This window comes from Phyllosticta citriasiana (assembly GCF_038021145.1).
Source record: "Phyllosticta citriasiana strain CBS 120426 chromosome Unknown IWZ02scaffold_21, whole genome shotgun sequence".
In the NCBI taxonomy this organism is placed as follows: domain Eukaryota; kingdom Fungi; phylum Ascomycota; class Dothideomycetes; order Botryosphaeriales; family Phyllostictaceae; genus Phyllosticta; species Phyllosticta citriasiana.
The window spans coordinates 350,108-376,820 of NW_027117298.1; the positions used below are offsets into that span (position 1 = coordinate 350,108).

Consider the following 26,713-nt stretch of genomic DNA (forward strand, 5'->3'; position numbering starts at 1 on the left):
CTCTCGCAAAGCGCAGACACTTGTCCAACAGCCATTCTTCTCTCTTTCACACCACCTCGTCTGGCGACTGACAGTGCTGGGCTAAGCCGTCCTTCCGCGTACCCAGGGCATCGCACTCGCTCATCTTGTGCGCTTGCTTGCTTGCTCATTGTGAGAAGCTTCTTCCCCCTCCCTCAGTCGGTTCACGAGTGGCTGTTATCGACTGGAGGCTATTGGCCTGAGGAAAGAAGGCGACTTCCCGCGTTTGTCAGGAGAAGAATTGAGGCAGTGACTTTTGGACAGTTATTCGCTCCGGTAGGACTGCCTGGTTTTGAGAGCACGTTTCGTGAGTTCTCAAGTGCGACCTGGGCTTGTGGTCATAAGTCGTGGCAGGCGATGGAAAAGAGAGAAAGAGAGGTGGAGATTTCGTATGGTTCGACGGAGAGATAGGAAAGTTCTGAACGATTCGAAGAGAGAGTACTCAGGCGTCTACAGAACTGCTGCCATCAAGCCTCGATGCCTCAGTCCGTCCTTTTCACAGCCCTAGGAAATGCCACAGCCGCCATTGCCGGCACTCAGCCTATCACAACGCATCCCGACAGTCGATTGGCTCCCAAAATCTCATTGATATTCGATGTAAACATCGCGGCGTCGTAAAAAAATCTGCTAATGATTGGCATCATCCAAGCCAAGGTACCCATGGCTTCCTCAGCACATGCATTCGTGTTCCGTCATGTCGTCATGGCCATGTTTTTGGCAACATGCCTGCGTACATGTGCGTATCATATGGCGTCGATCCAGTGACGTACGTACCTTTTGTACCTGTTGATGATGTGGGCTTGTATGATGTGTGCGCCGCTCCACGAACAACAGCGAATCCGAGTACGGCGGGTGCAAGCAAACCTTCTAGGGCCTAGCGTCGCCGTCCCTAGGTTTCAGATTCTTGACCTCGCTTCTTCCTGGGACACTACCTGTGTATATTCGCACTCGACCTTTGCGCTCTTGTGTGTCTTGAGGTTTGCGTGCGCCGTTTCCCCGTTTCTTCCAGTCCGTTGCCTGGTCAATTGGCTGGCGCACCAATGCGGACCGTTTGTCTACTCCACGCCAGCTTGAGCGTGGCTTTCCCGCACTCTACGACAGTCTTCTCGACATGCTGCAACGCTTTTGGCTAAAACGGCAAGGTTCTGGAACGGTCGATGACGTTTGAGAGCGGGAGCGGCAGACAACGGGGGGAGCGGCGGGAGCGCGGTATGCTCTACAGTAGCGGCTTAGTTTCTGGGATGAGGCTGCGGCGGCTATTGATAAGTTGTGGGCTTCATTTGAGAAAGCGACACGCCGGCACATCAGCAGCCTTTGTCGAGCCAGGAAAGGAAAGTCATCGCGAGAACCAAGAGACTTGCTTTGGGATTCTGGATTGCGGCTTGGACAGGACGAAGAAGATGACGGTGTTGAGCAGAGCACTGCCGCGATGGGAAAACGATGATCTCTGATACGAGAGAAGCACGAGACGGCGAGACCCGAGAGATGCAATAAAAGATAAAGTACTCGCTCACGATTCCCAGGAAAATTGGCCGTCACAGGACTTGGGAGAAAGAAGACGACGATGTTGAAGAAGGAAGACAGGTGCCGCCGATGGCATTACATCAGCGCCACCTCCGCGATACATTTGACTAGCCGGGGCCCGCAAAGCCCAAGCCACAGCATATTTTGCAACCGCCCGTATCCCTCCCCTTCGACGTCCGTCCTATCTCATCCGGCAAGAATAGCGCGGAAAAGACATGAGCCTTAAAACGAGGCACAAGCGCCGCTTGCACAATTTCAGAGCTTCAGGCCGACAGCCAGTTTCCACCCAGATCTGAGGCTTTACGTGCGTACCGCACAGGACGCAGGCCACGACTCAGGGTGCCTTCAAATAGTCTGCCTCGAGCGCCTGGATGCGCACCACTGTCATCATCGCCGCCGGCCCACTTGTCACAAGTACCTCCTCCTTGCGCTTCAGCACTCCAAAGTCGCCGCCCAGGTGCCTCGCGACAGGAGTACCAAGTACCGAGATAACAGTACCAGCGAGAGGATATCCAAGGGCGGCGGCCCACTGCAGACGGACGGACACACAGACAGCAAACCCACGAACACTGCGACCTACCCCTTGTGCCCTGCGTCGCCTCCGCTCCACTTAGCTCTCCCCCTGTTTGTCTGTCCTGACCACCATGTGCTAATGCAGCAAGCAAGCAATCAAACCCTCGTTGCACAAACCCACAACTCACGCATCCACTCGTCCAGACTCGCCGTCAGGCGCAAGCATCCCACACCTGCCAGGCACGAAACCCACGCATAGATTGCCGCCCGTCCGTAAGCTCATCATCCAAGCAACAGTCATCGACACGACCAACACACCTGCCCCCATGAGCGCTCATCTCGCCCTTCCTGTCTCGCCTCGGCTCGACTCAACCATACTTTCCGCCGGCCCGGCCCGATCTACGCGCAGCAGCCAGCGCCCAGAGTATATGCACTGTATGTACAGTAATCAATCATGCTCCGAGACATTGTTCGCAGCCGCAGTCCGGCGGCGGGAAGCCAAAGCCAGGATGTTTGTTAGTAAGTGAGTCGGCGAGAGAATCTCACTCACGACACGGTGCAGATGACGCCACCGGTGACGGATGGTCTTGGTGACATGAGGGGGGAATGGGAAAAGGCCGGCCAGTCAGCCAGACAGTTGCCTTGATACCGGCCATCCCCCGCCGAAAGATGTCCATTTGAAGTTGAAGGCGAAGGCGGTGGTGCTGGTGGTGGTGGCTGTGACGCCTGTGGCCAAACTGCCTGAGCAAAAGGTCCTGCAGGGCCCGTTGATTGAGCCGCTGGCTGGCTGCCCGTTTTACGGACATCAAGGTTCCTTGCACCGCAACCTACCTACTACCTACCGACCTAGCCGAGGTAACCTAACGGCGGACCTGCGGCCAGCTAGCCAGCGAGCGAGCGCGGCCAGCGCGGCAGGCGGACGGTAGAGCGGTGGCCTTTTCCATCCATCAATCCATCCATGCCCTGCCAGCCAGCCCCATCAGTGTCCCAATTGCAGTAAGCGTTGCGATGCCGTACCCAGACCCTCCTCAACAAACTATCCCGACTATTGAGCCTCCATGTGCGCGGTCGATCGCTGTCGCTGTCGCTGTTGCCGGCGCACCGTGTACACAGGATAGCCTTTTCCTCTGGCGGCGCCGCGACAGTCGGGATTCCTAATCCGTTGGCTTGCGTCTCGCGATCGATTAACTTCTCTGTCCCGTACGCACCACCGCGCGGCGCGCGTACGAGGTACGAGGCTTGCGACGCTCGAACTTAAGTGTGTGAACGACGGCGACTTTGAGGGCGTGGGCGATGTGAGGATGCTGTGGGGATACGTATGAACAGCAATGGGGGTTTGCTGTGGGAGGTGTCGAGGGCGTCGTCGAGGGAGGCGATGCCGAGAACGTCGCCGGAAGCACCCGTCAACGAGGCGTATCTTGCGGATCGTGGGTTTCTGGGCATGGTGTTCTTCTAGCCGGCTGATTCGCGCGCTGTGTAGCTTCTCCGCGCTGGTCGTAGTCTTCAACGTGACTGAGAGCCGGTTCAGCAGCGGGAGGGTCCTTCAGTGACGCTTCCGGCCGCACTGGCGCCCCTTTCCAGCCCTCTTCGTGGCTTGAAATGCTTTCTGCATCCCGTCTCGCCGTCTCTAGTCGTACTAGTAGCTGCGCTGCCTCCTTTCCGCCACGTACCTCGCGTCCAGACAAGCGTGACTGCGTCACTTCGTCCCCTCTCCGTCACCGGGAGCCTGAACGGACGAATTCAGCTCGTTGCCGACTCGTCCGCTCCGGATTTTGTGCGGTAGCTTGTCAAGCGTCTGCTTTATCGTCTGCTCTGAGCCTCTGTCGTCGCCGTGGAATTTTTCCCGCCACCCCTAACCACCTGCCTTCGAAGTGTTTTTCGACAACGAGTGCCACACAGTGCAAATCTGCTTTTGGTCGGTCGACGTTGGAAAAGGCTAGGCCGGAGCGGCCCGTGGGTGAGGCCGGGACGGGCGGGGTTGGACTGGGTAGAGGACAGGAATTCGGCTTCGATCGCGCAGCTTGATGGGCAGGATGGGTGGTCAGCATTCGTCCAAAGCAGGTTGACTTGTTCCGCTGTGGATGCTTGTGAGGTTGGCAAAGCAGGCGAGTGTAGTAGATGTTCTGCCGGCTGGCTGCTGTACGGATAGATCTCTTGACACCGCAGATACGAGCTGTGTGGTGCAATGCTCCTGTGGATCTGCTGCCGATTGATTTGGCACTGTGTGGCGATGTGGACTTGATAGCGAGGTCCACGACTCAGTCACTGACGTCCTCCCGCCGTTCATCCACAAAGCTGTCTACTTCTCTCTACCTACAATTCGGTGTCCATAGAAGAGGCTCCAGACAGTGCAAGAGCGTAGCTTGAGTGCGGTATGGTTCCGTTTAGAGAGCTATCCGCGTACCGCAACTTTCAAGTCTTGCCTGAACGTCTCACGAGACTCTTGGTTGGGGTAATCCAATCCTTCCAATCCTTCTTCCGCTCAGCAGAAGGGGGTCAGCGTCCACGGACCGGGAGGGACAAGGGCATGAGAGATCCGAGGCGCTGTGGTATTTTGCCTTTGCCTCTGCGCTCTGGTAGCGTGGCATTGTGGCACAAACTACCCCCGCTGTAGCCCCTCCCTCCAGTGATGATCCCCTTGCCCTTTCTCCCTCATGCCATTGACTCCGCCCCAGTCAATTTCCCGCTCTACTCCGAGCCCATTTCTTGCGCTTGCGCATGGATGTTAGGGATCACCGTCGTCCTGACTCCTTTTACACCTGTCACTGGTCGACTTTTGTCGCTCACCTGTTGTAGGGCCCGCTCCCCCCTACCCCGTGGTGTCCCTCCCCTGGCTCGAAGTCCCCGGGTGTGAAAAGCACCTCCCGGTCTGGACCGAGAAGCATCTTCATGCCAGTGTGTTGGCCTGATTGCCCGTGGGATCGCTTTATCGACTCGCTGCTTTCTTTTTGAACCAACGAAAAGACAAGAAGGCCTGGGGAACAGACCACCGCCTACTGTCAGATGGCTCGGTCCACCTACCTTATTTACGCTTGTTCATCTGTATGGACCATGTAGCAAATCAGTAAAACTATTAGTGAAGTGGGTGGGTTATTGGTGTCACAGCGTCGCCCCTCAGTGAGTCAATCAAGATGCTTTCGAGTTGTGACGATAGGCTTCCATTCAGCATCTCCAAGGGGGCGACGCTACCATTGGTCAGACCCGAAGCCGGGTCGTCCTGCTGTTGGGCGGCCTTGGCTCAGTTTTCTTCTGCGGTTGCCGGATGCCTGTGTGGTGTGAGTACGGGAGGCGACCCCTTCTCGTAGGCGCATAGGTGGAGGCGATTGAACATGTGTGTGTGAATTGGGCAGCTTTCGACCGACGATAGATGAAAGCCTTGTTGTCGCATTGCTTCTCTGCCAGGCACTAGAGGTGCCTCAGCTGATCTTTGCCTTCTTTTCTCACGTTGCTGTTACGTCCTCAATGTCGTCCGTTGCATGGCTTGGGGCGTGGACATGCGCGTGCGTTGTAGGAGCGGGACTGCACAACGGTACGCTGCATGATGGTACAGCAACGGCTGCTGCCGTCCGGGCTGTAGCGCCGTCAAAAATTACGTTGTATCGTTGATTCTATTGATTGTGCGTCCTGGAGCCGCATCTGTTCCTGGAACCAACAACACCGACTTGGAGGATCATGCATACGGGTGTTGAGCTCTGAATAAGGGATGGAGCGCGAGTGACGATCTGACGGAGACGGAGTTTCTCGTTCCGTTCAATCAGCGCAGCGGAGGGAACCGTACGGACGTTGCTTAAATTATCCTGGGCCTCCAGGCGCCATGCAGGCGGGATGGCTGCGCTGGAGTGGTCGATATTCAAAGGCCCTGCCCGGCGTTCTGGTCTACTTCGGGCTGTGATGCCCGTCCTGGCGCTAGCCGTCGGCGTCGACGTCACCATACGGATGACTCTGCTGTGCAAGGGTCAGTCTGTGGATTTGCCGGTCTGATATCCGTAAAATCAGCGGACGCCTGACTACCGTGGAGAGAGTGGAGCCCGCCGAGTAGTCTCCTGGAAGAATATCGGATCCAGGAGCGTAGAAGAGACACCGGCCGGAGGTTAGAGGCGGACATAAGCGGGGGAAACAGGATTTTCCAGGACTCGTACTTGACATCTCTTTTGATGGTGCCGAATGTCGGGAACGGGAACGAGGTGCATGGACGGGAAGCAGAGGTGCGTTGATTTTTTATCATTTTTTGAAGAGCTTGGCAGGTACGCGGTGGGACGCCGTATGCCTTCGTTCACGTCATTCCTGGATCCCTTCACCCCCTTGCTTGCCCCGAGAAGCAGCGCAATGCGAGGCTCAAGAAGTTTGTCTGCTTTTGGAAGAGGACGCGGGATCATGTGTCTATGTACAGACTGCATATACGATGTTGGATCTGCTGATAGTCTCGATCGCCATTCTTTGTGTTGTCGTAGCCTGTTCCGTGCATTTTGGCGTGTTGTAATGTTTATCGACTTTTTGGATGCACCATCGTCAGCATCATGAGAGCCTGTCATGGGGGTTGCCGGTCGACAGGGAATGGTCCCTGTCGTGAGAGTCGGGCGCGGGCATTAGGCCGGACCAACAGGCACATCTCCGCGCTGGGCCCAGGGCGGCTGGGATCCCCCAGTGCATACCCGTCCGCGTCTCCACCATAATGCTGCGTCGATGATGCTTGACGACGAGAGAAGCTCGTGGTGTCGGCGGCGGAGATTTTTTGTGTCGCAGAAGGCGAACAAGGCCCTGCCTCAAGACTGGCCCTGCTGCTGGCGCCCTCGATGACCAGTGGCGCCCAGACTATTGGACCGCTACTTCATCTCAAGCCACGGCGCCTGTTGCTGCATTTTTGGCCCTCAAGATCCGGCGCTACAAGTTCATCGAGACAAGCTGCAGCCTCAAGTTAAGCTTGTCCGCTCTCAACCCCTTATTTCAAGAAGCTCGTTCTCGGATCCTTTTCCTGAACAGCGTCGCTAGGCGTCACGCTGGAACTCCGCGTGCTGTGCATCCGTCTTTCAAGCACCATGGCGTCCAAAAGTCTTGATGCCCTTGAGCGCCCTTTTGATACGCAAACGCCAGCCCATGACTTGATTCGTCAACATCGACTGTCTTGGGTCTGTTGCTTTATTCGAAGCCCGCTTGCGCGTTCACGGAGATAGAGACTCGAAGAGGTACATGACGCAAGTCTTGGAAGCTGTGTCGTCCCCGTTCAGAAGTGCTCGACCTTCTTCAGGGCCTGTTGCGGAAGGGCCTACGGCAGATGAACCAGTGATGGCCGTTGCCCCGTTTTCGTGTTGCGCTCAGGTTCCCGTGAGATCATACTCGTCTTTGGACCATCGCCGGCAGCTATTCCGCATGGTGTCTAGGAGGGATATTCCTGGACGTTTATGCAAGGGCACCAGCGCCACGCGACAGCTTAGATCCGAAGCAAAGAGCAATCGTTGCCGGTAGCGTTTCTTAGCCCATGCGCCAATGAATGTCAGGTACCGGCACCTAAGTTCCTACTTGTTCCGGTAGACGAGTGGAAGACGCGTCGGTGGGTTTTGGTTTTGTTTCGACACTCGCTTCCCCAAAATTTGCTGCAGACAGCTTCTCCTGTGTGACGCGTTCGTCAGCGTCAACAGAATAAGGCTGTTGCATGTACTCGTGGACTCCCGTACGCACCGTCCTCGTGGTACAAGTGTCGGCCTGCGCCTAAAGGCCACAGCGTCGGGCCATATTTTCGCCGTCAGGTTCCTGCTCGAGGCGCATCAAAAAAGGGCTCGTGCGGGCACCGGGGGGGGGTTCCGCTGGTTCTCACCACTGAACCCCTGACGGATCCGAGACTCCAGGCACGTCTCTGACGTTCTTCTAGAAGGGGCGGGCAAGGAGTTAAGCCCACGACACTTGATACTGTCGGGCTGTCTTTTGGCAGGTTGGAGGCATACATGGTCCTGCTCATTGTCAACAACACAAAGCTGTTTACCATGATTGAGCTCATTCGGATAAGGCACGAGGTAGTGCAAATTGCTCGGGACTGGTATTTCAAGTCCGAGCCCGAGAGGGCCCGACAGGGAAGCCCGAGCGTTCGGACTTGAGTCTGGGGAAAGGGAAACGGGTTTTGCAGGACACGCCTTTTTGTCCTGCATGAAAATGCGATCTTCTTCACATGACTACTCCGTAGGCACGTAAGCTGATCTGGTGTGTCCGGGAGCGACGTCAAGGGGCTGTAGAAGGCTCTTGTCGGCGGGATCTCAAGGACAATCGCACCGATTGCGGTTTAAGGATGGGCAATGATGTCGTGCATGGTCGAGCGGCGGGCGGGCGGGTGACCGGCACCTATAATCGAACAGCAGGTGGTTTCGCTGACAATAGAAGCGGCGCATCTAATCATAGTGTTATCGGCGCAACTGAAGAATGGACTTCCCTGGTTGAGCGAGGTGGGAAAAGCTCGGAGCGAACCCGAGAAGAATGCCCTTGATGCAAACATGTCCACAGCTCCGCTCTGCGAGGCGGTTTTCGTTTCTGAGATATATCGCGCGTAGGAATATAGGAAAAAAAGTCAGGGGCCATGGTTGGAAAGCGGCTGGGCAACGCAGGATTCGCGAATGCGGTCAGAGAGCTATGCACATGGTGGACGTCAAGTCAAAGGCGATAGGGGGCTGGTGGATTGGAGCGTGGCCCTCGTCTGAGAGAAATTCGCAGGACATGAGAAAAGCATGTCGACGCGCCCGCCCACCACAGAGCCGCATATTCTGCTGATGCACTGGGAGCTGGGCGGTGCGGTTGTCAGTGATCCGCAGTTTGATCGAGTCGTCTGGCGCAACAGGAGCTGGATCCGGAGGGATCCCTTGATGGCATGATCAACGACGGTTTGGTCTCCTTGGGCGTTGTCTCCGGCTGATGTTTCAGCGGCAGGTAGTGACATGATTTGGGTGCGTTGGAAACGCAGCTGCGGCACAGATGCACGCCGCCCTTTCCGGCACACAGCGCTGACGGTGCTGAGAGTGCTGACGAGCTTCGGGTGACAGGGGGGGTACAAGAGCCGATCATGGAGACATGAGATGCGGTGTGGTTTTGTTGTTATGAAGCAGCAGCGAGGTGTTGTCGACGGAGCTTCTCGGCGCAACTTTGGAGGCTCCCGCAACAAGCGCGGACGGCTGTTCCCGCCGACAGCGGTTCCTGGAGTCAATGTTGAAACGACACCTTAGGCTGCTTTTTCGGTCATCATATGAGCAAAAGGCCCGACAGGCTGGGACAGGCAGGCTGGTTAGCAGACCCCCAGGAACATAGATGAAGAGGTGGAGATTTGTCGTTTGTTTGCCGCATGTGACCAGAGAGGCGCAATGTCTTCGGCATGAATGATCCGTCCATGCTGCATCTCCATCTTGTAATGAATGTATGCCGTGGGGCCTGTGGTCTTTTGGAGAACCAGGTCGGCGGATAGCAGGCGCTGCGCAAATAACGCACGCCAGAAGTATGCCAATGAAGAGTCAAAATGCCCAGAGAGAACAGGCCCCGTCAGCCCATCCGCCCGCCACGTCTGACGTCCTGGGCATCAACGACAAATGACGACGTGCGTAGGCAGCCAATACGGTTTTTTTTAAGCTTGTCTCCCCCGCTTGACTCTTGGCGAAAGGAATGCGGTACGCACAGAGAGAGGGGAAGAGAAGGGAGCAGGACGAAAATACCCAACGGGACCACATGGATGAATTGTCGTTCAACTCAGCGCGATGCCAGGGGCTTACGTACGATACAGGCCCTGAGCTGCTGTGACAGGCTGGGCCATGTACATCAACCACGACGGCAACGCGGTTGATGCAAGGAGATTCTGTGTCGAAGCTGCGCCGCCTTCTTCTCATCTCGTTGGTCCAGGGAGTCGTGCTCGAGCTCGAGCTCGAGCTGCTGTGGGCGAGGTGGTGCAGGCAGACAAGCAGGCGCCGCGACAACTTGCATTGACTGAATCTCCGGAGCTCGTGAGAGAAGTGCAGCAATGTTGTCCCCAGGGGCATCATGTTGTGGGATATTGGCAATGGACATGGCATAGCATGGTGCATTGGCGTCCGGGCGTTTCCTGGGTGGGAGCTTCGATCAGCGGCGGGAGTCGGGAGAGGGCGTCATGTCCATCGTCACGGTCACGGTCACGGTCGCGGTCGCGGTCACGGTCGAGGGAGGACGGGGCCGGCGGGGGACATGAAGGTCGCCGTGGCTGACGGCAGCCCGGAAGCCTGAGAGTGGCGGCGGCGGCGGCTGCGGCTATTGACAAAGCGGCAACTAGTCCGCTGGCCGTGCAGGTGCAGCTTGCCTACCTTACACACCTCACCCTGTCCCCAATGCCATCCCATCACGACCACGCAACTAATGGACCACTGCCAGCCCTTCCTTCATCCAACGCCTGTCTCGAGTTGACAGTCACTCTTCCACGCGCTGTCCTCTTCCCATGTGCCCGTCTGCCTACGCGCTGCTAACCCCGGCCAGTACCAGCACCCGCTTTCGCGCCTCAACACCAAATCACCACGGCCACCATCGTCATCTGAGTAGTACCAAGCCAAGTCTGCTTCCAGGCCGTCCTCTTCTCCCGCCCCGCTTCAATGGAGATCATCCCCTTGGCCGCGGAGCGTCCACTCGCTGGCTGACAACGGTGGCCCGCGCACGCCCTTTTTCTCCTCGTCGTCTTTCGAACGAGTCCTCCTCTTTGCCATTGTCTTGAGTGCCCGTCGTCGAGGGATCCGCGGCCAGGGTCCCAACGCCCAGAGCCATGTTCGAGAAGTAGAGAGCGTCGGGCCCCGGTCCACCATCTGGGAAGGCGGGGCGGCCGCTGCTCGGTGACGCCAAAAGCGCCAGACGGAGCGCTGAACGTACGTTTTGCATGTCGCGGAAACGGCCCATCCCAAGCCTTCTTCCTCTCCCTTGCCAGATGATCCATTTTGCGCAAGGCTACCCGCCCGCACCGGTCCTGGGGCCCACTGCGCCGCTCAGGAACGAGTACGACCGGGACGCACCCACGACCAGCAGACCAGTCACTGCCCGACTTTACGGCCGTGGAGTAGGACCGGTCTCCACGCTGCCCGCAGCCCTTCGATGCCTTTGGCCTGCCTTCGTTGCCCGTCCCTAGCTCTCACTAATCTTAGGGTCTTGACGGCCTTCCCGGTCGGTATATTTACATGCCGCTATTCACCTGCACGGGGATTGCCAAGCAGGGAACTGCTCTCCCCCAAGGCGACGACGACGACACAACATACTTACATCTCGTGGCGCGCTCCCCATCCCTCGCCCTCGACCGTTACCAGTCCCCGTTGGGCATCGATCCTCGACCACACTAACCGCGTTCCTCTCAACACCTCTTCGTTCCCTATACGGCAGCTTTGGCCCACATGACGTTGGTAACCGTCTGCCCGCCACAGCCGCTTGACTATCTCGATCAACCTGGCTTCTCCGACCAACAAGTAATCATGGCTGGCCACTACAATAACTTGCCTCCCATGCCTCAGTACTACAACCTCAACCCCGCCCAACATATGATGCCCATGGAAAATTTTGCCCACTCCGCCTATGCCCCGAATCTACAGCAATATCAAACCCTTTCCTCCGAGAGCCTTCGCCAAGCGTATGCCGAGCTCGATGATGGAAGCAGGGGCATGCTCCCCGCCACCAACTCTTCAAGGGCACGAAGAAGAGCCTCTGGCAACGAGCAAGTGAAGCACCGCAGGACACGCAGTGGTTGCTACACTTGCCGCAATCGTAGAGTCAAGGTAGGTCTCAAGAACACCCTGTCAGCTTTGCTGTTGCTAACATGTGCGTGTGCTAGTGCGATGAGACCCATCCCATTTGTGAAAGTGAGTACGGCGCAACAAAATTGAACCGCATCAGCTGATCATGCAAACTCAGGATGCCGCAAGGGCAACAGGGATTGTGTGTATCCTGAACCGGCGAGTGCCACCAAGTCGAACCGCAGCGCCTCTAGAGCCAAGGCTGGCTCGCCCGAAAGCACTTCTTCCGCGGACGAAGAGAGAAAAATGAGTCTCCCTCCAATCCTCGACGAAGACGAAACAGGTGCCGAGGCGTCGACTAGCAGAGGAAGTGTCTCGACTGCGAGCCGCCGCGATCGGGAAACATCAAACTCGCCTTGCCTTACCATTGACAAGAGCCCCTCTCCATCCACTGAAAATTCGAGCATAGCAGCCATTCACGTTCTGCCTCGGCGTGCTCCATCTCGAAAGTCGAGTCGCTCAAACTTGCGCAAATCCCCAATTGATCGAACTTGGACGGACCTGCCGGCAGATGTACGCTACTATCTCGACTGGTTTCGAAACAACATAACTTGCCATCACTACGCCCTCAAGTACGATGGCGCAGACTTCATGCGGACAACGCTGCTTGAGATTGCCGCGCACAACGATCACCTCCTGTACGCGGTCGTTGGCTTCGCTGCCTATCAACACGCCCTACACAAGCCAAACGGAAGGATCTCTGATTTTTTAGGATACTACAACAAGGCTGTGCAATTGCTCTTGCTCTCCTTGCAGCGCAACCAGAGGCGCACTCCTGCCACGTTGCTGACAATCTTACAGCTGGCGACAATAGAGGTACGCATCTGCGATGGAGAAGCTGTTGGCACCGTTATTGATGACTAGGGCACAGGAATATCTCGGTGACTACGTCAACCTCATCGGGCATCAAAAGGCCGCATTCGAAATCATCACCTCCATGTACACTCCTCAGAGCATCATGCAAAACGAGACACTTCGGAGAATCATGAGTTGGTACGCTCGCTACGATCTAATGGTTGGCATACTCTCGGGCTCCGAGACTGTCCTGAGTCGCGAATGGTTCCTTTCCTGCGCCGAATTCTACTCTCAGCAGTGTTGTGACAGACCCCACGACGTCGGCTGCAAATTTGACGAACGACTGGCGCAGTGCAGGCTCCTTGCTGTGGACTCCGCTTCGCTCTTCGCCTGCAAGGCCAAGGGTCAGATCAGCGAAGATTCCTTTGTCGCTGATTGCATGAAATTGGACCGCCAGTTCGACGATTGGGTTGAGCAGCTCGATCCAGCTCTCCAGGATCCATCGAAGCATTTGAAGGATTTCAGCGATCGCCCACCTTTAGGCCCCGATGACATTGTTGATCCTTTTGACCCAGACTTTGCCTACGAGGATGATATTTTCCCCATGAACATCGTCCTTCAAGACTATTGGGCGATCGCGCTCATGTTCAAGACGCAAGTTTGCAACATCATGAGACAACCGCCCCCACCACAAGCAGAGGAGATGGCCGTAAACATTTGCAAGATGTTTTCGATCCTCGAACACCATCCTCAAAGCCCTCCAGGCCTGATGATCGAACTGCAATCTTCTATTGGCATGGGTATTTTGAACCTTCCAAAGGACGACACGCACATAACCTGGGGGCGACGCAAGTTGGCCAAGATTGAATCAGGAGGGTAAGGTCGTCACGTCATTGGCATCTTCAATTGCCTTAGCTGACACAAGGCGACTGAACAGATACATTTATCCTCAAGCGTTCCGCCTCCGCATGTCAAACGCCTGGCAAATCGACGTCTCACGCTGGTGGCTGCCCAATGACGAGGGACTCTCGGACATCGTGCGCCAAATCCGTGCCTTTACCGAAGAACGCAGCGGCATACCCCCCGACCAGACAAGAAAAGACTTGCAGAACATGAAAGGCCTCTTCGAGACAATGGCACTCGGCGAAACAGACTCCCCAACTACGCAAAGCCCGGGTCTCGGAGAAATGCAAATGGAGCTCAGCAAAGCTCACGAAATGCCCGGACTCGGCGCCACGAGCGAGGAAATTGCGCAAATGCAATTCAGCGAGGCGATGATTTACGAAGCCAGTCCGGAGTACGGATGGAATTTTGAACAACAACAATTTTAATGACGGAAGAGATGGACTTGGTGCTGGTCACCGAGAGTCTGCTGGCAGCTCTCTGCCAACCATAGAGAGGCAATGCCTGTGGAATTTAATATGCTAGCCTCGCCTGCCTTGATGGGCGGGCTGGCTGCAATGCCTGAAAGTGCGCATCTATCTTCGAGCCAACTGCATTCAACAGGGCAAGCAGGATCCGACTGTTTGCCAAATTTTCCTTCCTTGCTTCCCAGCTTTCCAGCTCTATACCTTTTGACTATCTGCATTTCTCAGCAGTACCATAAGCGCGGTATTTCACAGTGGAATTGATTTCACAAATTTTTTTTTTTTTTTTTTTTTTTGGACCCAACCCTCTACTCTTGGGTCCAATATACCTTTTGTCTCTGCTCAAAATCCAGCAAATCATGGAAAACGGCGTTTGGTCGCGAAAACAGGGTCGCATCATCGGTAGCATGGGAAGGCGAGTTGCCGGGTCATTTTTTGGAAAAGGATCTTGCGCTTCTTGCATCTGTATTACTAGTGGCAATGTTCGTTTTTCACCTTCCTCTTCTACCTTGTACTAAAACTCGGATATTTCTCCAAGACCAATAGCAATCCGAGGATCCAAGCCTGCTAGGCATTTCATGCGCCCTTCTTTCGACGACCAAAATGGAACAGCATAAGGGACGCTGGTCTTGCTCATCTCCGGCGGTTTAAACAAAGTTTTGATGTTCTCCACGTGCGTGGTGGTGCGCTCAGCGGCCGTTGATCGATAGCAATCACGGGCACTAGTTGTAGGGCAAAGTAATGCGGGGGATTAGCCAGATTCTGCAAGCCTGCCCAGATGCACGCCACAAAAAATGGTTATTCCAGCAGCATGGACGGGCGGGGCATGGGTGTTGTCTCTAATCAAACGTCGTCGTCCGCTGCGTGCATGCCCGACGCGTCTTGAGGATTTGGGTTTGGAGGGCGAAACGAGGACGAAACTACTCCGCTCCGCCCCCCTTCGCTTCCTTGTCCGTCCCGTCGCTTGTCCCGCTGCCTTGGCCGACTCCGACGTCTTCCGCGACACTTCGCTTGCACGCCTAACACCCCCTTATCCGTCCTTGTCCCTCATCCGATCTCCTTGGCCCTCCCATCACCCCAGTGTTGCAAGCTTGTGTACCCGAAAAAACTCTTGCGGATCGATCCCCTTTCTTGGAGGCTCCAACTTGTTCCTGGGCCGTCGTCTCCGAGACGCCTCCGTCGCTGCTGCGCGGCGGCGAGGACCACGCATAAACAAAGCCCCCACAACACATTGGGCGTGACGCAGCGCCTTCAGGACGACCCAGCGCCCAAGAGTGCAAACGGCGCACCAATCAAGTGCCCTTGCAATTTTTCGGACCACCCCAAACCAAATCTAGGGAAAGAGAAAAATTTAGTCAGTGGCAGACCCTGACTGACATGTGAACGACGGCGCCGACGACCGACTCCGCGGATATCTATTTTTGACCTCCCTTCTCACGGTGGTTGCCCAATGTAGACCTCATCCCTTATTGATGGCATCGACGTCTCTCTTGCGAGAGAACAAAAATACCTTTTTTTAATATTGACTGACAAGTCTCATTGTCAGGCTGCCGTCTAAGCCGCGAATCCTCCAAGTCATGGGCAGACGACGGGCTCTCGAAAGGACCATGGAATCGAGGTCTAGACCTACCGGCAACATGGAGCATTTTCAGCATGGTAACAGGCGGCGGTGCTCCAAATGGCAAATGCAAAAGCTTGGGTTGTAAGTAGAACAACACGGATTTGCCCCCCGCAAACACCACATGCCTTCTGCCCCTCCTCCGAGACACTCCGGAAAGTCTCTGCGTGGCATGGATGGTTCGCAGTCCTCTCGGCCTTGGAGCGGCGGTGCCGACTGCAACCTTAGCAAGCGCTCTGCAGCAACCAAGTTGCAGCAGGGTTCTCAGGTATCCACCTCGCAACATTCGACCAAATCCTTCTTGCTTTCTTGGTCCCAAGGCAATGGGTCCTGTCAAGAAGACGTGTCGTTCGTCGTGCCTCCTGGCTCCCTCCAGGTCTTTCTCTCCCTCTCCCTGCTCTTCCGTTCGCCCGCCGCGCTCAATCTCGCTCGCCGACTCGCGAAGACAGCGCCAATGTCGCTTGTCTTATTGAACCATGGTGTTGGTTCTCAATCTGTCGATCCCTTGTATCGTCAGTTTTGGAAACGGCAAGAGACGGGGCCTGTGCCATGCCGGGCACGGGTGGTCAAGCCAAGGTTGCTTCCCACTACTAGCACAAACCACCTTCCTTGTCTTCACCAGCAGCACCAAAAGCTTCATCGCCACCTTCCTCGAAAGTGCCTGATGGCGGTCGGGCGGTCGGTGTCAGCCAACGACACGCGCAAGGCCACGGCCCGCGTGTGAACTGGACCGTGACTTGCACGATACCAACCCCATGCCAAGCCGGTCCAGAAAGCTCGTCCCAATCGAGGTACGGTCGTAGTGCAGTCGTCGACAAACAGACCAACAGGACGACTCACAGACACTGAGGGGTTGGCAAGAGGTGGGGTACGGGCAGCAAAAGTCGCCCTCGAGCGTCTCAAGTAGACCACCACCACCACCACCACCACCACCGCGCAACTCGGAAGAGCTTCAGCCTTTTTTCCCTGGAGTGGGACTGGATAGGGGGACAGCGCATGCAGAGCATTCAGATCCAGCGCTTTGAGACTGGTTCATTCGTCTCGGCACACACGACGACCCCATTTGCCGTCTGTCTGTCTTCGCTGCCTCGCCGCTGGCTGTCGTCGACATCCGACGCCGCTAATGCCCCTCCTGCCCGCCCCTCCCTCCCTCCTCCACTTCCCTGGTGGCTGGTGGCTCTCCCTCCCCTCCGATGGACGGACGTGCTGAACTCGGATGCGGACGGACGGGCGCGCGTGCCACCGCCTCACCACTACTTGACCGGAGGCAGCACCAGGCCGGGAAGCAGGCCAGACAGGCCAGCAGGGCATCCACCAAATACAGATCCGATACCTGCAGAAGAGCTTGGCCCAGAAAAACACTGCCGTCCCCGTCAGTGCGACGAAGAGCTTAACGTGGCGTGACATGCTGAAACCCTGCACACGCCCAGCAAGCACCTCACTTTTGCACTGTGTACGTGTCAAGGACGGATGCCAATGCTTGCTTGCGTGCGTGCGTGCGTGCGTGCGTGCGGCCGGATGTCGCCGTCAGTTGCGGCCACTGCTTGCTTGCTCCACACCGCTGAGGTAACTTTTCCCACTGCTGACAAGGTAGGTACTCACGGTCTAGGGCACAGTCTCCTCGTCTTTGTCGTCTTCTTCTTTTCTATGCGCCCTGTCAAAATGGAAAAGTTGGACGCGCTCACATGACTACTGGCGGCGATGGGATCCGCCATCACTTCCCTTTTCTCGTTCACCATTCGGTTTACGGACGTATCCACTGGACTGCGACAGGACAATTTTCGTTCAGTTCCTTCAACTGGGATTTTGACTGGTTTTTCTTTCTGTCCGACTACGCTTGCTTGCTCGTTAATACACACCTGTTGTTGTATGCCGTCAGTTGATAGTGCTCCTGGACATGTCGGCTTCGGGACTTCAGCATGGAGTCTTGAAGCAACATGGAATAGCGCGCGGTGCGGCGCTGACCTCCTCTTCTATGGAGCCTCCTCTTACGCGGCGCCTCCCTTATGTTTACCTCCCCTTGAGTGGGGCCTCCCTTACGCGGAGCCTTCCTTCATGTAGAGCCTTCTCACATGGAACCTCACATGTAGCCTCCGTCCACGCGGGAGCGAGATGGACATTCACAACACAAAGCGATAACGATGAAAAGCACAAGAGAAGAGCAGCATCACTCACCAACATCACTCCTCACTGACTACCAGTGACTAGCTACAGAAGTGAATTCAACCACATCCTCACACTAATCAAACAATCAAAACAAACCAAACAAAAGCCGTAACTCGATTGCGGTCTCTTCAACGCAGCGCCGTCCTTCATTCCGGTACCACCCACGCAGACCCTTCTACCGCCAAAATCTTCACACCAGCAGCGGCGGGTGCATCAACGCCTCTCATACATAGCCCCAGCGCCCTGCGCATCTGACTGCAGGCACTGAGTCATATAGCACACGACCACGTCCGCACCTGCACGAACCTTCATCTGCCCGCCTAGGCCATCATGTGCGCTCGCAAGACCACATGCATGCATGCATGCAGGCAGGCAGGCAGGTACATAGGTATCTGTGACAGATATACGGCGTTGACCGCATGACGCACGCGCTCGGATTCTCCTCCTAACGCCTGACGCGTTGGCAAGCACGATATAAGAATTCACCCGCGCCGCTGTTTTTCGGACAAGGCGCTTCTTGCTGCTGCTGTGTGAAGTGCATTGGTTTCGTCAAATGAAGAAGTTTGGCGTGGGAGAGGGGAAGCGGGAGATGACTAAAGTATGACGGACGGACGGACGGACTTTAATCGTGGGGAGGAGCGAAAAAAACATTTTCTTGGGCTTTGTTTGCCTGTGGTTGTAGGATGTAAAGGGATTAGATGAGGGTGAGTAAGTAGCTTTGTGTTTGTATTGAAAGGTAGCTTTGCGTTGTGTTGAAGAAAGCGGTTTTTGTCCTCAAATGTCACTCACTTACGATACACTACTTACTTGCTCGTGAGACGTGATCAAGTAGTAGACTGGGCGCATGCCCCGTTTCGCTATTTAACATGTGCGCGCATACATAGCCATCCATATAGCCATCCATACAGACAGACAGACAGTCAGTCAGTCAGTCAGTCAAGGACGAAATTTATCTCTCTCAAGCCGCGTCAAGATAGCCTAGCGCCACAAGCCAAAGCATCGGATCGACCCCCTCGTCCGCAGAATTCGCCGTTAAAAATCATTCGTTCGACGCTCAATGCACAAGGAGCTTGTCTTATTGAGCTTGCACTACGCCAGCTGACCGAATCCCCGGCCTGGGTTGGGCGAGCATGGGGCGAGAAGGAGGAAGAGGAGGGGTTGGTTTGAGCCGATTGGCGGTGGATTTCGGGGAAGGGAGATGGGGTTGTGATGGTAGTTTTGGTTGAGGTAGGCGCTGCGGGTTTTTTTTCGATGGTGTTGCTGAGTGGATGGATGAGCTGTGGGTGTTTTGTCTTGATGGCTTCGCGTAAGGTCTGTTGAAGGATGGGGAACCTGAGATGAGATGGAGTACTGATTAAGGCTTTTGTTTTTGAGCTGCTGGGAGATGATGGAGACTGGGTTGTTTTCAGTGTGAGTACCTCTTCAGCAATATGCAGACAAGACACTCGGAGAAACTTGGCGTCCATCGTTTGGATGTTGGGGTAAGCTTAGGAATGCTGGAGTCACGGCTCGAGGGAAAGACCATCACGGTGCCAAACGAGGCGCGAGAAAATTCAAGGCTGGTTGGTGATCGTCACACAGGCCACTCGCACCAGTGTTTTTACCTTTCTGCAAGACGACGGCGGGTCATGGCGACTCAGCCATCATACACACGGTCGTTCGTCGGGAAACTGCCAGCAGCCGATTGAAGGACAATCTCTGGACGCTGGGTGCCAAATACACACACACACACACATCCCATGGCGTGCTTCCGATTGTGATTGAACTCGCAAGCCACGATCTTGACAGCACAGTAGCACGGCGTTGGGAGGGGAAGGCGGGTGAAGCTCGAATGAGAAAGGACGCACGCCGCGGTTTGTGTCTGCCTGTAGCGCTCTGCAAAATACGCACCTGACAACCTCGCGTCGTACACAAAGACTCGACCCACGACCACCAACCCCAGAACGGGCCATGATGCGGTGGTGGTTGTGGTGGTGGTGGTGGTGGTGGTGGTGACGATGATGATGGATGGTCAGAGCATCCCGCGTTGGTCGACGACACTGCTCCTGATCGGGCACAACCTCCGTCGCATCACGCCTTGGACGCGGGCGATCAACCTACCATTTGCAAAAACCGCGAGCACCGACCTCCTCCCTCCCTCTTCATTCTAAAATAGCTCGTTACGTCGAGCGCCGAGTCGACTGACAGTTCTCAGTCGCGGCGTGACAGCGGTAACGTGTGAATGACGGCTGTCGGCCACGGGAGGGCTGGGGGTGTGTGTGGCATGTATACATGCATGCTGGGCCGTCGCATGAACGTCGCGGAGGGCGGAGACAACAAATAGGGAGGGCGTGTCCCTGGGTCGATCAAGGCCGTTCTGCGGATTCGCTTCTCTTTTTTGACAGGTTGGTTGTACCGCATGCCCGTTGAGGTGCGGAGGTTGATGGAAGAAGCCACAGTCGCACTGGACGGGGCGTCAACTCGACGGATGCACAGTGACACTATCACCTTGATCTCTCGGCTGCCGCGTGGGAGGTTGGACACTAGAGCGACTGGCTCCGTGTCCGACTCATGGCCTGATGGTGGAGTTTTGAGGAGAGAAGCGGAGGACGATTTTGAGCAGTCGCATCTCGTCTGCCTCGGCGGCATATCGTCATGGCATGCAAGTGCATCGGACCGCCCCGGTCAAGGCACACGTACATGTAGGTGGAGGGTGGACACCTTCCGGGGAAGCGAGACATGGGCCGAGCAGAAGACTGCCAATGTCTTTGAGCAATGCTCGGACGACGTGGGACCACGGCAACCACAACAGCGCAACGCCCCTCTCATCAAATTGCGTTACACTGCGGAGCCTCGAGATGATGTTACACAAGCTCCACGTCTTGATGCACAGTCACTTGCGGAGAATTTCGAACTGACTGCACATTTTGGACTGCCGAATATTGAAAGACGCATCTCTTGCGCACCCCGGCCTCGGTCTTCGATCATGAGACGCGATTCGACTGACCCGTGTCCTGGAGCTCCACCAAGTAGTCGACAAGATTGTTTCGGTGCGGCGGGAGGCCACAGGCGGCGACATATGGCGGATGAGGCGGTCAAGTCATGACCTCCACCGCCCGAGAGCACTGTACATGAAAGGAGCGGTGAAGGCGTCATTCGTTGAATTGTGTCGGTACTGGATTGGCTTTTGTCCAAGCGGTCTGAATGTCCCTAGGGAACTGGCATGAATACAAGTACGAGCGGCCGCCCTCGTCGTAGGCCGCAGCAAGTCGTGGTGCTCCCAGCAGAGTGCTCGACGGCTGCTACGTCTTTAATCCTTTCGCCGCTCGAGACGGTCCGCCAGCATTCAAGTTCGATTATGACGCTGTGGCAACCAAGTCGACGTCGCGCCATGGACAGCCACGGCACAGCGCGTGCCGTGCGCCCTCCAATTCGAGTCCGTCTGTCGACAAAAGCCCAACCGCCACCGTTCGTGCCTGTCTCTGATTCAAATATCTTGGTGTTTCGCTCAGTTTGGAGCTCCAAACGCAAGCTCCCGCTAGCCATTTTGGCGATGCCACGGTTGAGACGGCAAGACTTCCAGGGGCCGCGCTTGTCGACGGATAGGCGCAGCACAAGGTCTTCGCCGATTGGCACAGGTAGCAATCCACGCTGTGGAAGGCATCAAAGAGCCTAGCATCCAGGCCCGCGCGCAAGAGGATTGCATGCCGGTCGACAGCTTCGCCTCAAATTTCCCTACGTCCCCATGACATTCGAGTGATGGTCCGGGGCGTGGATCTGGTCACAACGAGGGGCCCGTGACCTGAAGCCAGAGTCTATGAAAGACAGAGGGAGCACAAGGTGATCAGACTGCAATGTGGACAAACCGGGGCGGCCCTTTTGGGCAAGACTGCGTGGAACTGGCGGCTTTACCAACCAAAAGGCAAGCCGCATTGCTTCAAGGCCGGTGCAAGGTCCTTCCATGCAGCCCAAGAGGGACGCAGCTTTGGCATCTACCGCGCCTTGGATTTTTTCTGCATCTGCGCAAAGACCCCCCTTTTTTTTCACAGGCTGGCAAATGCAGTGACTGAGACATCCTCGACTGACACGGTCGTTGGCCTTCTTCTCGCTCCCCAAGCAGCGGCCCGCTGCAGTCAAAGACGGCATTCGGTGAGAAGTTGGCCTCCTCAGGCTCCTACCTGCTCTCACCCTTTGATGCTAACCGAAGAGTAGCAATCAGTCCTTCTGCCGGTCTCGTCCTGGATTGTCACTGAACAATCCATGGCAACCCACAGCTGGCGCAAAGTCGTTTGAATCGAAAAGAAACGCGGCGAATGACGGTCGAGCTTGGACAGCGGTAGCTATAAGATCATTCCGCGTCGTCACCGCTTCTGCCAGAAAGTGCTCGATCTGGATCTGCAATTTCCCTTTTGACCACCGAGGTACTGCTGCTGCGCTGCTCAAAAGGCCGTCGAACGCGGGAGCTCCGTTTTCAATCCACGTCCGCCGAGTGGTTCTTGACTCTTTCGCGCCCTCTTTTCGCGTCCAGTCAGCTCTCGACCTTGACTGAATCCGTTTGGAAAAGGAGGCGTGCTGGTCGGCGGTTGGAGTCGGCCTCGACCAGGCGCCCATCAACCAGTACAGCGCATCGTCTAGTGCTGTGGGACACCGGCCAGCTGTGCAGACCCGCCTGCACAGAAGCCACACAGAAGCATCTCAGACAGACCGCAACTGATTGAGACAAAGGCACAGCAAAAGAGCGCCGAGCCTACCTGCTCGCCTGCTCGGCCGCTCAGCTGCTCAAACGATCGGAATCTTTCCCGCTGCATTTACGGGTCTAGCGCGGTACTCGTACGTGGGTGGAGGAAGTTGCCGTGGCGGTGTATAAGGCGCCCGTTTCTCGTCCTCGTAAGTACCTCAAGGCCGTGTCCCTACACCTCGTCATCTGTCCAGCTTTGCTCTCCTGCACAGCGGCCCGGGGCTGCAGCGTTCCTTTTGTTTTCTCAAACCAAACGCGAACTGACTCCAAAAAGGCTTGTTGCCCTCTCTTGCCCGCCATTTCACGGGAAACTTCAGCATGATCAAAATACAGTCTTTGCTCAACCCTCTCTCCGAGGCCTCTCTTGGCCGGCACAGTCCACCGCCGTCACCACATCTGTCGGACGTTCACCGCCAGAAGGTGTCAAAGACTGCAGCCGTATTTGTCAAGGGCGAGCCCAAGGGGGAGGTCCGCTACCCTCCTCATGAAATTGACGACGATGACGAGCTTGCGGCGGAACTCCTCAAGTATCGAATCACCCCCACGCCGCTCCGTGACATAAAGAAGTACCCGAGGCACATTCCGTACAACAGTGACAAGAAGTCCTTCCTGACCAAGACTGGTCGCGAGGCTTTCGAAGGTAGACCGTCTCCTGTTGCATTCCCAGTCCGTAATCGCTGACCCTATCGACAGTGTTTCAGTACACGTACAAGGTCCCTGGTGATAGCACCGAGTATGTTGTCATGTGGGACTACAACATTGGGCTTACCCGCATCACCCCTTTCTTCAAGAGTTGCAAGTATCCCAAGGTGAGTACCACATCAGGAGGCCGAAGTAACATGCTGACACGCAGTCTGGTAGACTACTCCAGCAAAGGCGCTGAGAATAAACAATGGCCTCGGAGCCATCAGCTACAGCATCACCGGCGGGGCTCTTGCAGCCCAGGGTACGAAGAACTCTCGAGCCCATTGCTTTCCGAAGCTGACCGTCATCAGGATACTGGATGCCATTTGAAGCCGCCAAAGCCGTCGCCGCCACCTTTTGCTACCCCATCTGCCACGCGCTGACTCCAATCTTCGGCCGCGACTTTGTCGACATGTGCACGCTTCCCAGCGACGCCTCGTATGCCTCGTTCAAGATCCAAGACGACATTGTGAGGAGCAGCACACAACAGACGGAGCAGTGGCGAAGCTTCTATTCGACTCCACAGAGCGACCACGCTCCCAGTCCGACGCCGCTGGGCAGTCCGCTCGACATTCCGCGGCCGTCGTCTGCCACGGACGTCGACTCCTTCTCGCCATGGAGCCCAGCGTCCTCGCGGCCTCTGCGTCGTGCCGTGACGCGCAGCGTCATGCACTTGCCACGAACGCAGCAGCAACAACAAGAACAACAACAACAACAACAACAACACTCGTCCCACTGCCTCGACGACCACCGCAGCAGCAAACGTCGAGCAATCGGCCCCTCGCGCGGCGCCAATGCCCATCACCGTCACAGCAATCGCACGCCGACGTCCGACACGGACGACGAGCAGTCTGGAAGCAACAGCAGCAGCCATCCCGGCTACACCATCTCGCCGCAAGTCAGTCCCAAGGGGCAAACGTTCCTGTGGTTCAGCGCCGACGGGGCACCCTACACCCCGGCGCCGACACCGCGCGCACGGAGAGCAGCGGCCGCCGCGAGCAGTGCTGGCCGCGACGATCCAATGGCCATTTCGCACGTCGTGAGCCGCAACGTCGACGACAGCGACGCCGGCTGCGGCAGCCCCGTGTCCACGCTGTCGACGACAACAGTAGGCACGGGCACGCCGACCAGCGCCGCAAGCCCCCAGCAGCGGGGTGGATGGTACTCGTTTGTGCCGCGCAGCTGCTGGAGCGACGGCGATGAGCTGGCTGCCACCAGTGCCATCGCCGTCGTGGCTCAGGGGACGCAGCAGCAGCAACACCACCGCAATCACCAACACTACTTTGGCAACAGCGGCATACCGACGAGCCACCACGTCGACGCCAACCCCTCGCCCTCGCCCCGCCTACTCCCCTCCACCATGCTCCTCGCCGGCGCCGGCTCCAAGCGCAAAGTCTCGGAGACGCAATCGCGGGCCACCAGCGTCAGCGTCAACGTCACCGACGATAGCGCAACCATGGCGTCATCGTCATCGTCGTCGATGCCGCTGCTGCTGATGGGACACAGCGCTGGCCCGCCGCAACGTCCATTTCAACAGGGTGATGGTGATGAGGATGGCGGCGTCATGCGGCCTCGAAATGGAGCGCCTGCGGCCGGCAAGGGGACGGACATGGAGGCCGCACTGACGCTGATTGCCATGGGGAGGGACGGCGAGGAAGATGAGGATGAGGATGTTGTTGCGCCGCCTTGCCGCAAAAGCCGTCGTGTATCGTGATGCCCGGCGTAGGACCGGTTAGGTTCTTCTTGTTCAGACTGCGGCCTATGTTGCGGTTTTTTCGATCTTTTCTCTTTCATTTTTTTTTTCTCTTCCCTTGCCAATCCAAGTCTTTTCCTGACGAAAACCCTCATATCCCGTCTCTTTCTTGCAAAACTTCTCTCCAAATGCATGCATCCACTCCACCTGTTACCGTTTTCTGATCTTTCAGAATTTACTCGCGCGAGCGCGACATCTCAAAAAAGACGATAAAAAGGAGGGAAAACTCCATTTCAGGGTCGGAGACGCCGGCCGAGAGCAAAGCAGGACACCTCGGCGCAGGTAACTCAACGGGTTTAGTGGTGGTGGTGGTGGTTGCAGCAGGCCATGTCAACCTTCTCTCCTTTTGTAGTCCCCGCTCTTGTTTTTCCATTGGGATGGGTATAGATTCTTACGCGCCTTCTTCAACACCTTGCCTAGTGGTGAGCCGGGGGGGGGGGGGGGGGGGGGGGGGGGGGGGGGGGGGGGGGGGGGCAAAAAAGAAAAGCTAGCTATTCGAATTAGTAAAGACCGCCGCTTCAATTTGAGTGAGTCCCTGTGGCATGGAGCAGACAAAGAAAGACTGCAATTCCAACTCAGCTCGACTCAATCACATACCTTTCCAACCCTCCCCATCCGTCTCCACGCACCTAGCTACCCCTGAAGTCAGCCTACACCATCTACTCCCCCGCCCTCACCTTCGCAAGCATAGCCTCCGCGCGCTGCACAACGCTCTCTTCATCCCAATTCTCCTTCACACTCGGATGCGCAATGACTGCCTTGGCCCAGGGGCCGAAGTGCGGCAGCGCCTCGAGACCCTGCTTGAAGCTCTTGGGCAAAATCCCACGCGACGAGAGGGCATAGAAGCGCAGGAGGAACGGGGCCGTGAGGATCTGTCGTCGTCAGTGCCGTGCCACTACACCCAGCCAGCCATCCAACCATCCATTCAAACAAGGCGTTCCAACACACCTCAGCCAAACTCAACGTCCCCTCCCTTCCCAAAAACGGTCCCTCGCCCTCCCCTTTACCCTTCAACAACGGCTCCACGTCCCCCCTCACCCCCTCCACCAACTCCCTCACCTTGCCCCCCCGGATGCTCCGCCAGCAGCGCCGCGCGGCTCTGACTCCCAAGCTTACCCATGAACGCGTCGACGTAGAGTTGGACGCGTGCGCGCCGGAGAGGCGCGGTGGGCGAGCTGGTCGGCGACGGCAGAACGTGCGACGGCCGGCTGTCGCAGATGAATTGCGCGATTACGCTGCTTTCGGTGAGGATTTCGTGCGTCAGGAGCGTGTTGGAGAAGGTGAGGGCGAGGGAGGGGACGAGGCCGCGCTGTTTTGTGGGGGTTTGCTTGGGTCAGGCACAGCTACGGTAATAAGGGGAGGGAGGGTGGGGACACGCGAACAGGGTTGATGTCCAGATACCACTGCTCGCGCGGCTTGTTGATGTCGATGAAGACTTGTTCAAACGGCAATTTGAGTTCGTAAGCAGGATGTGGATGCGCTGGCAGTCGGGGCAGTCGGGGAACGAACGTGTAGAGTGTGATGTGCGGCGCGACGAGCGGGCTTTCGTGGCTGCCGGACATTTTCTTTTCGACAATTGAGATGGATATGTAGATGATCTGGAAGAGGACTGGAACTGGTGGACTGGAAGTAATAGACCGGACTGGAAGGAGAGAAGCAACACAAGAAGAAAAAGCGCAGCCTTCAAATCCCTTCTTCATGCTGCAACACCTGGGTAGGTAATCCAATCCCTCCATCCACCGCATCCATCCATCAATGGCTTGCCAGGAACGACGGACATGAGACACACGTAACTAA

The 26,713-nt window shown here is 56.5% G+C and overlaps 6 protein-coding genes across 6 annotated transcripts; 4 read left to right on the forward strand and 2 right to left on the reverse strand.

The window, feature by feature from the left end:
- Positions 1-11,498: 11,498 nt before the first annotated feature.
- Positions 11,499-13,942, forward strand: IWZ02DRAFT_495080 (uncharacterized protein; the record flags this gene model as incomplete). The annotated part of the gene is made up of 5 exons (XM_066770102.1): positions 11,499-11,798; positions 11,855-11,882; positions 11,935-12,632; positions 12,688-13,487; positions 13,549-13,942. 5 exons carry the CDS (start codon positions 11,499-11,501, stop codon positions 13,940-13,942), a joined length of 2,220 nt encoding a protein of 739 aa, XP_066617823.1.
- A 1,528-nt stretch (positions 13,943-15,470) lies between these two features.
- Positions 15,471-16,482, forward strand: IWZ02DRAFT_153990 (uncharacterized protein). The gene is made up of 2 exons (XM_066761969.1): positions 15,471-16,387; positions 16,439-16,482. Exon 1 carries the CDS (start codon positions 15,721-15,723, stop codon positions 16,318-16,320), a length of 600 nt encoding a protein of 199 aa, XP_066617824.1. The 5' UTR covers positions 15,471-15,720; the 3' UTR covers positions 16,321-16,387; positions 16,439-16,482.
- A 54-nt stretch (positions 16,483-16,536) lies between these two features.
- IWZ02DRAFT_153852 (uncharacterized protein) lies at positions 16,537-17,188 on the reverse strand. The gene has a single exon (XM_066761968.1). It carries the CDS (start codon positions 17,001-17,003, stop codon positions 16,629-16,631), a length of 375 nt encoding a protein of 124 aa, XP_066617825.1. The 5' UTR covers positions 17,004-17,188; the 3' UTR covers positions 16,537-16,628.
- A 2,972-nt stretch (positions 17,189-20,160) lies between these two features.
- Positions 20,161-20,847, forward strand: IWZ02DRAFT_437658 (uncharacterized protein; the record flags this gene model as incomplete). The annotated part of the gene is made up of 1 exon (XM_066766647.1): positions 20,161-20,847. One exon carries the CDS (start codon positions 20,161-20,163, stop codon positions 20,845-20,847), a length of 687 nt encoding a protein of 228 aa, XP_066617826.1.
- Positions 20,848-22,797: 1,950 nt separating this feature from the next.
- Positions 22,798-23,668, forward strand: IWZ02DRAFT_386838 (transcription regulator HTH, apses-type DNA-binding domain-containing protein; the record flags this gene model as incomplete). The annotated part of the gene is made up of 4 exons (XM_066765496.1): positions 22,798-23,119; positions 23,173-23,288; positions 23,341-23,425; positions 23,475-23,668. Coding segments are annotated over 4 exons (717 nt in total), but the record flags the coding sequence as incomplete, so codon positions are not given.
- Positions 23,669-25,575: 1,907 nt separating this feature from the next.
- On the reverse strand, positions 25,576-26,478 carry IWZ02DRAFT_495082 (glutathione-S-transferase-like protein omega 1; the record flags this gene model as incomplete). Its single annotated transcript, XM_066770103.1, has 3 exons — positions 25,576-25,788; positions 25,968-26,225; positions 26,299-26,478. The coding sequence occupies 3 exons, from the start codon at positions 26,476-26,478 to the stop codon at positions 25,576-25,578; spliced, it is 651 nt and encodes a 216-aa protein (XP_066617828.1).
- Between the last annotated feature and the right edge of the window lie 235 nt (positions 26,479-26,713).

Bases quoted from the DNA above. Each gene is read 5' to 3' on its own strand.
- IWZ02DRAFT_153990 (XM_066761969.1), top strand. From the start codon at position 15,721: ATGCCTTCTGCCCCTCCTCCGAGACACTCCGGAAAGTCTCTGCGTGGC.
- IWZ02DRAFT_153852 (XM_066761968.1), bottom strand. From the start codon at position 17,003: ATGTCACGCCACGTTAAGCTCTTCGTCGCACTGACGGGGACGGCAGTG.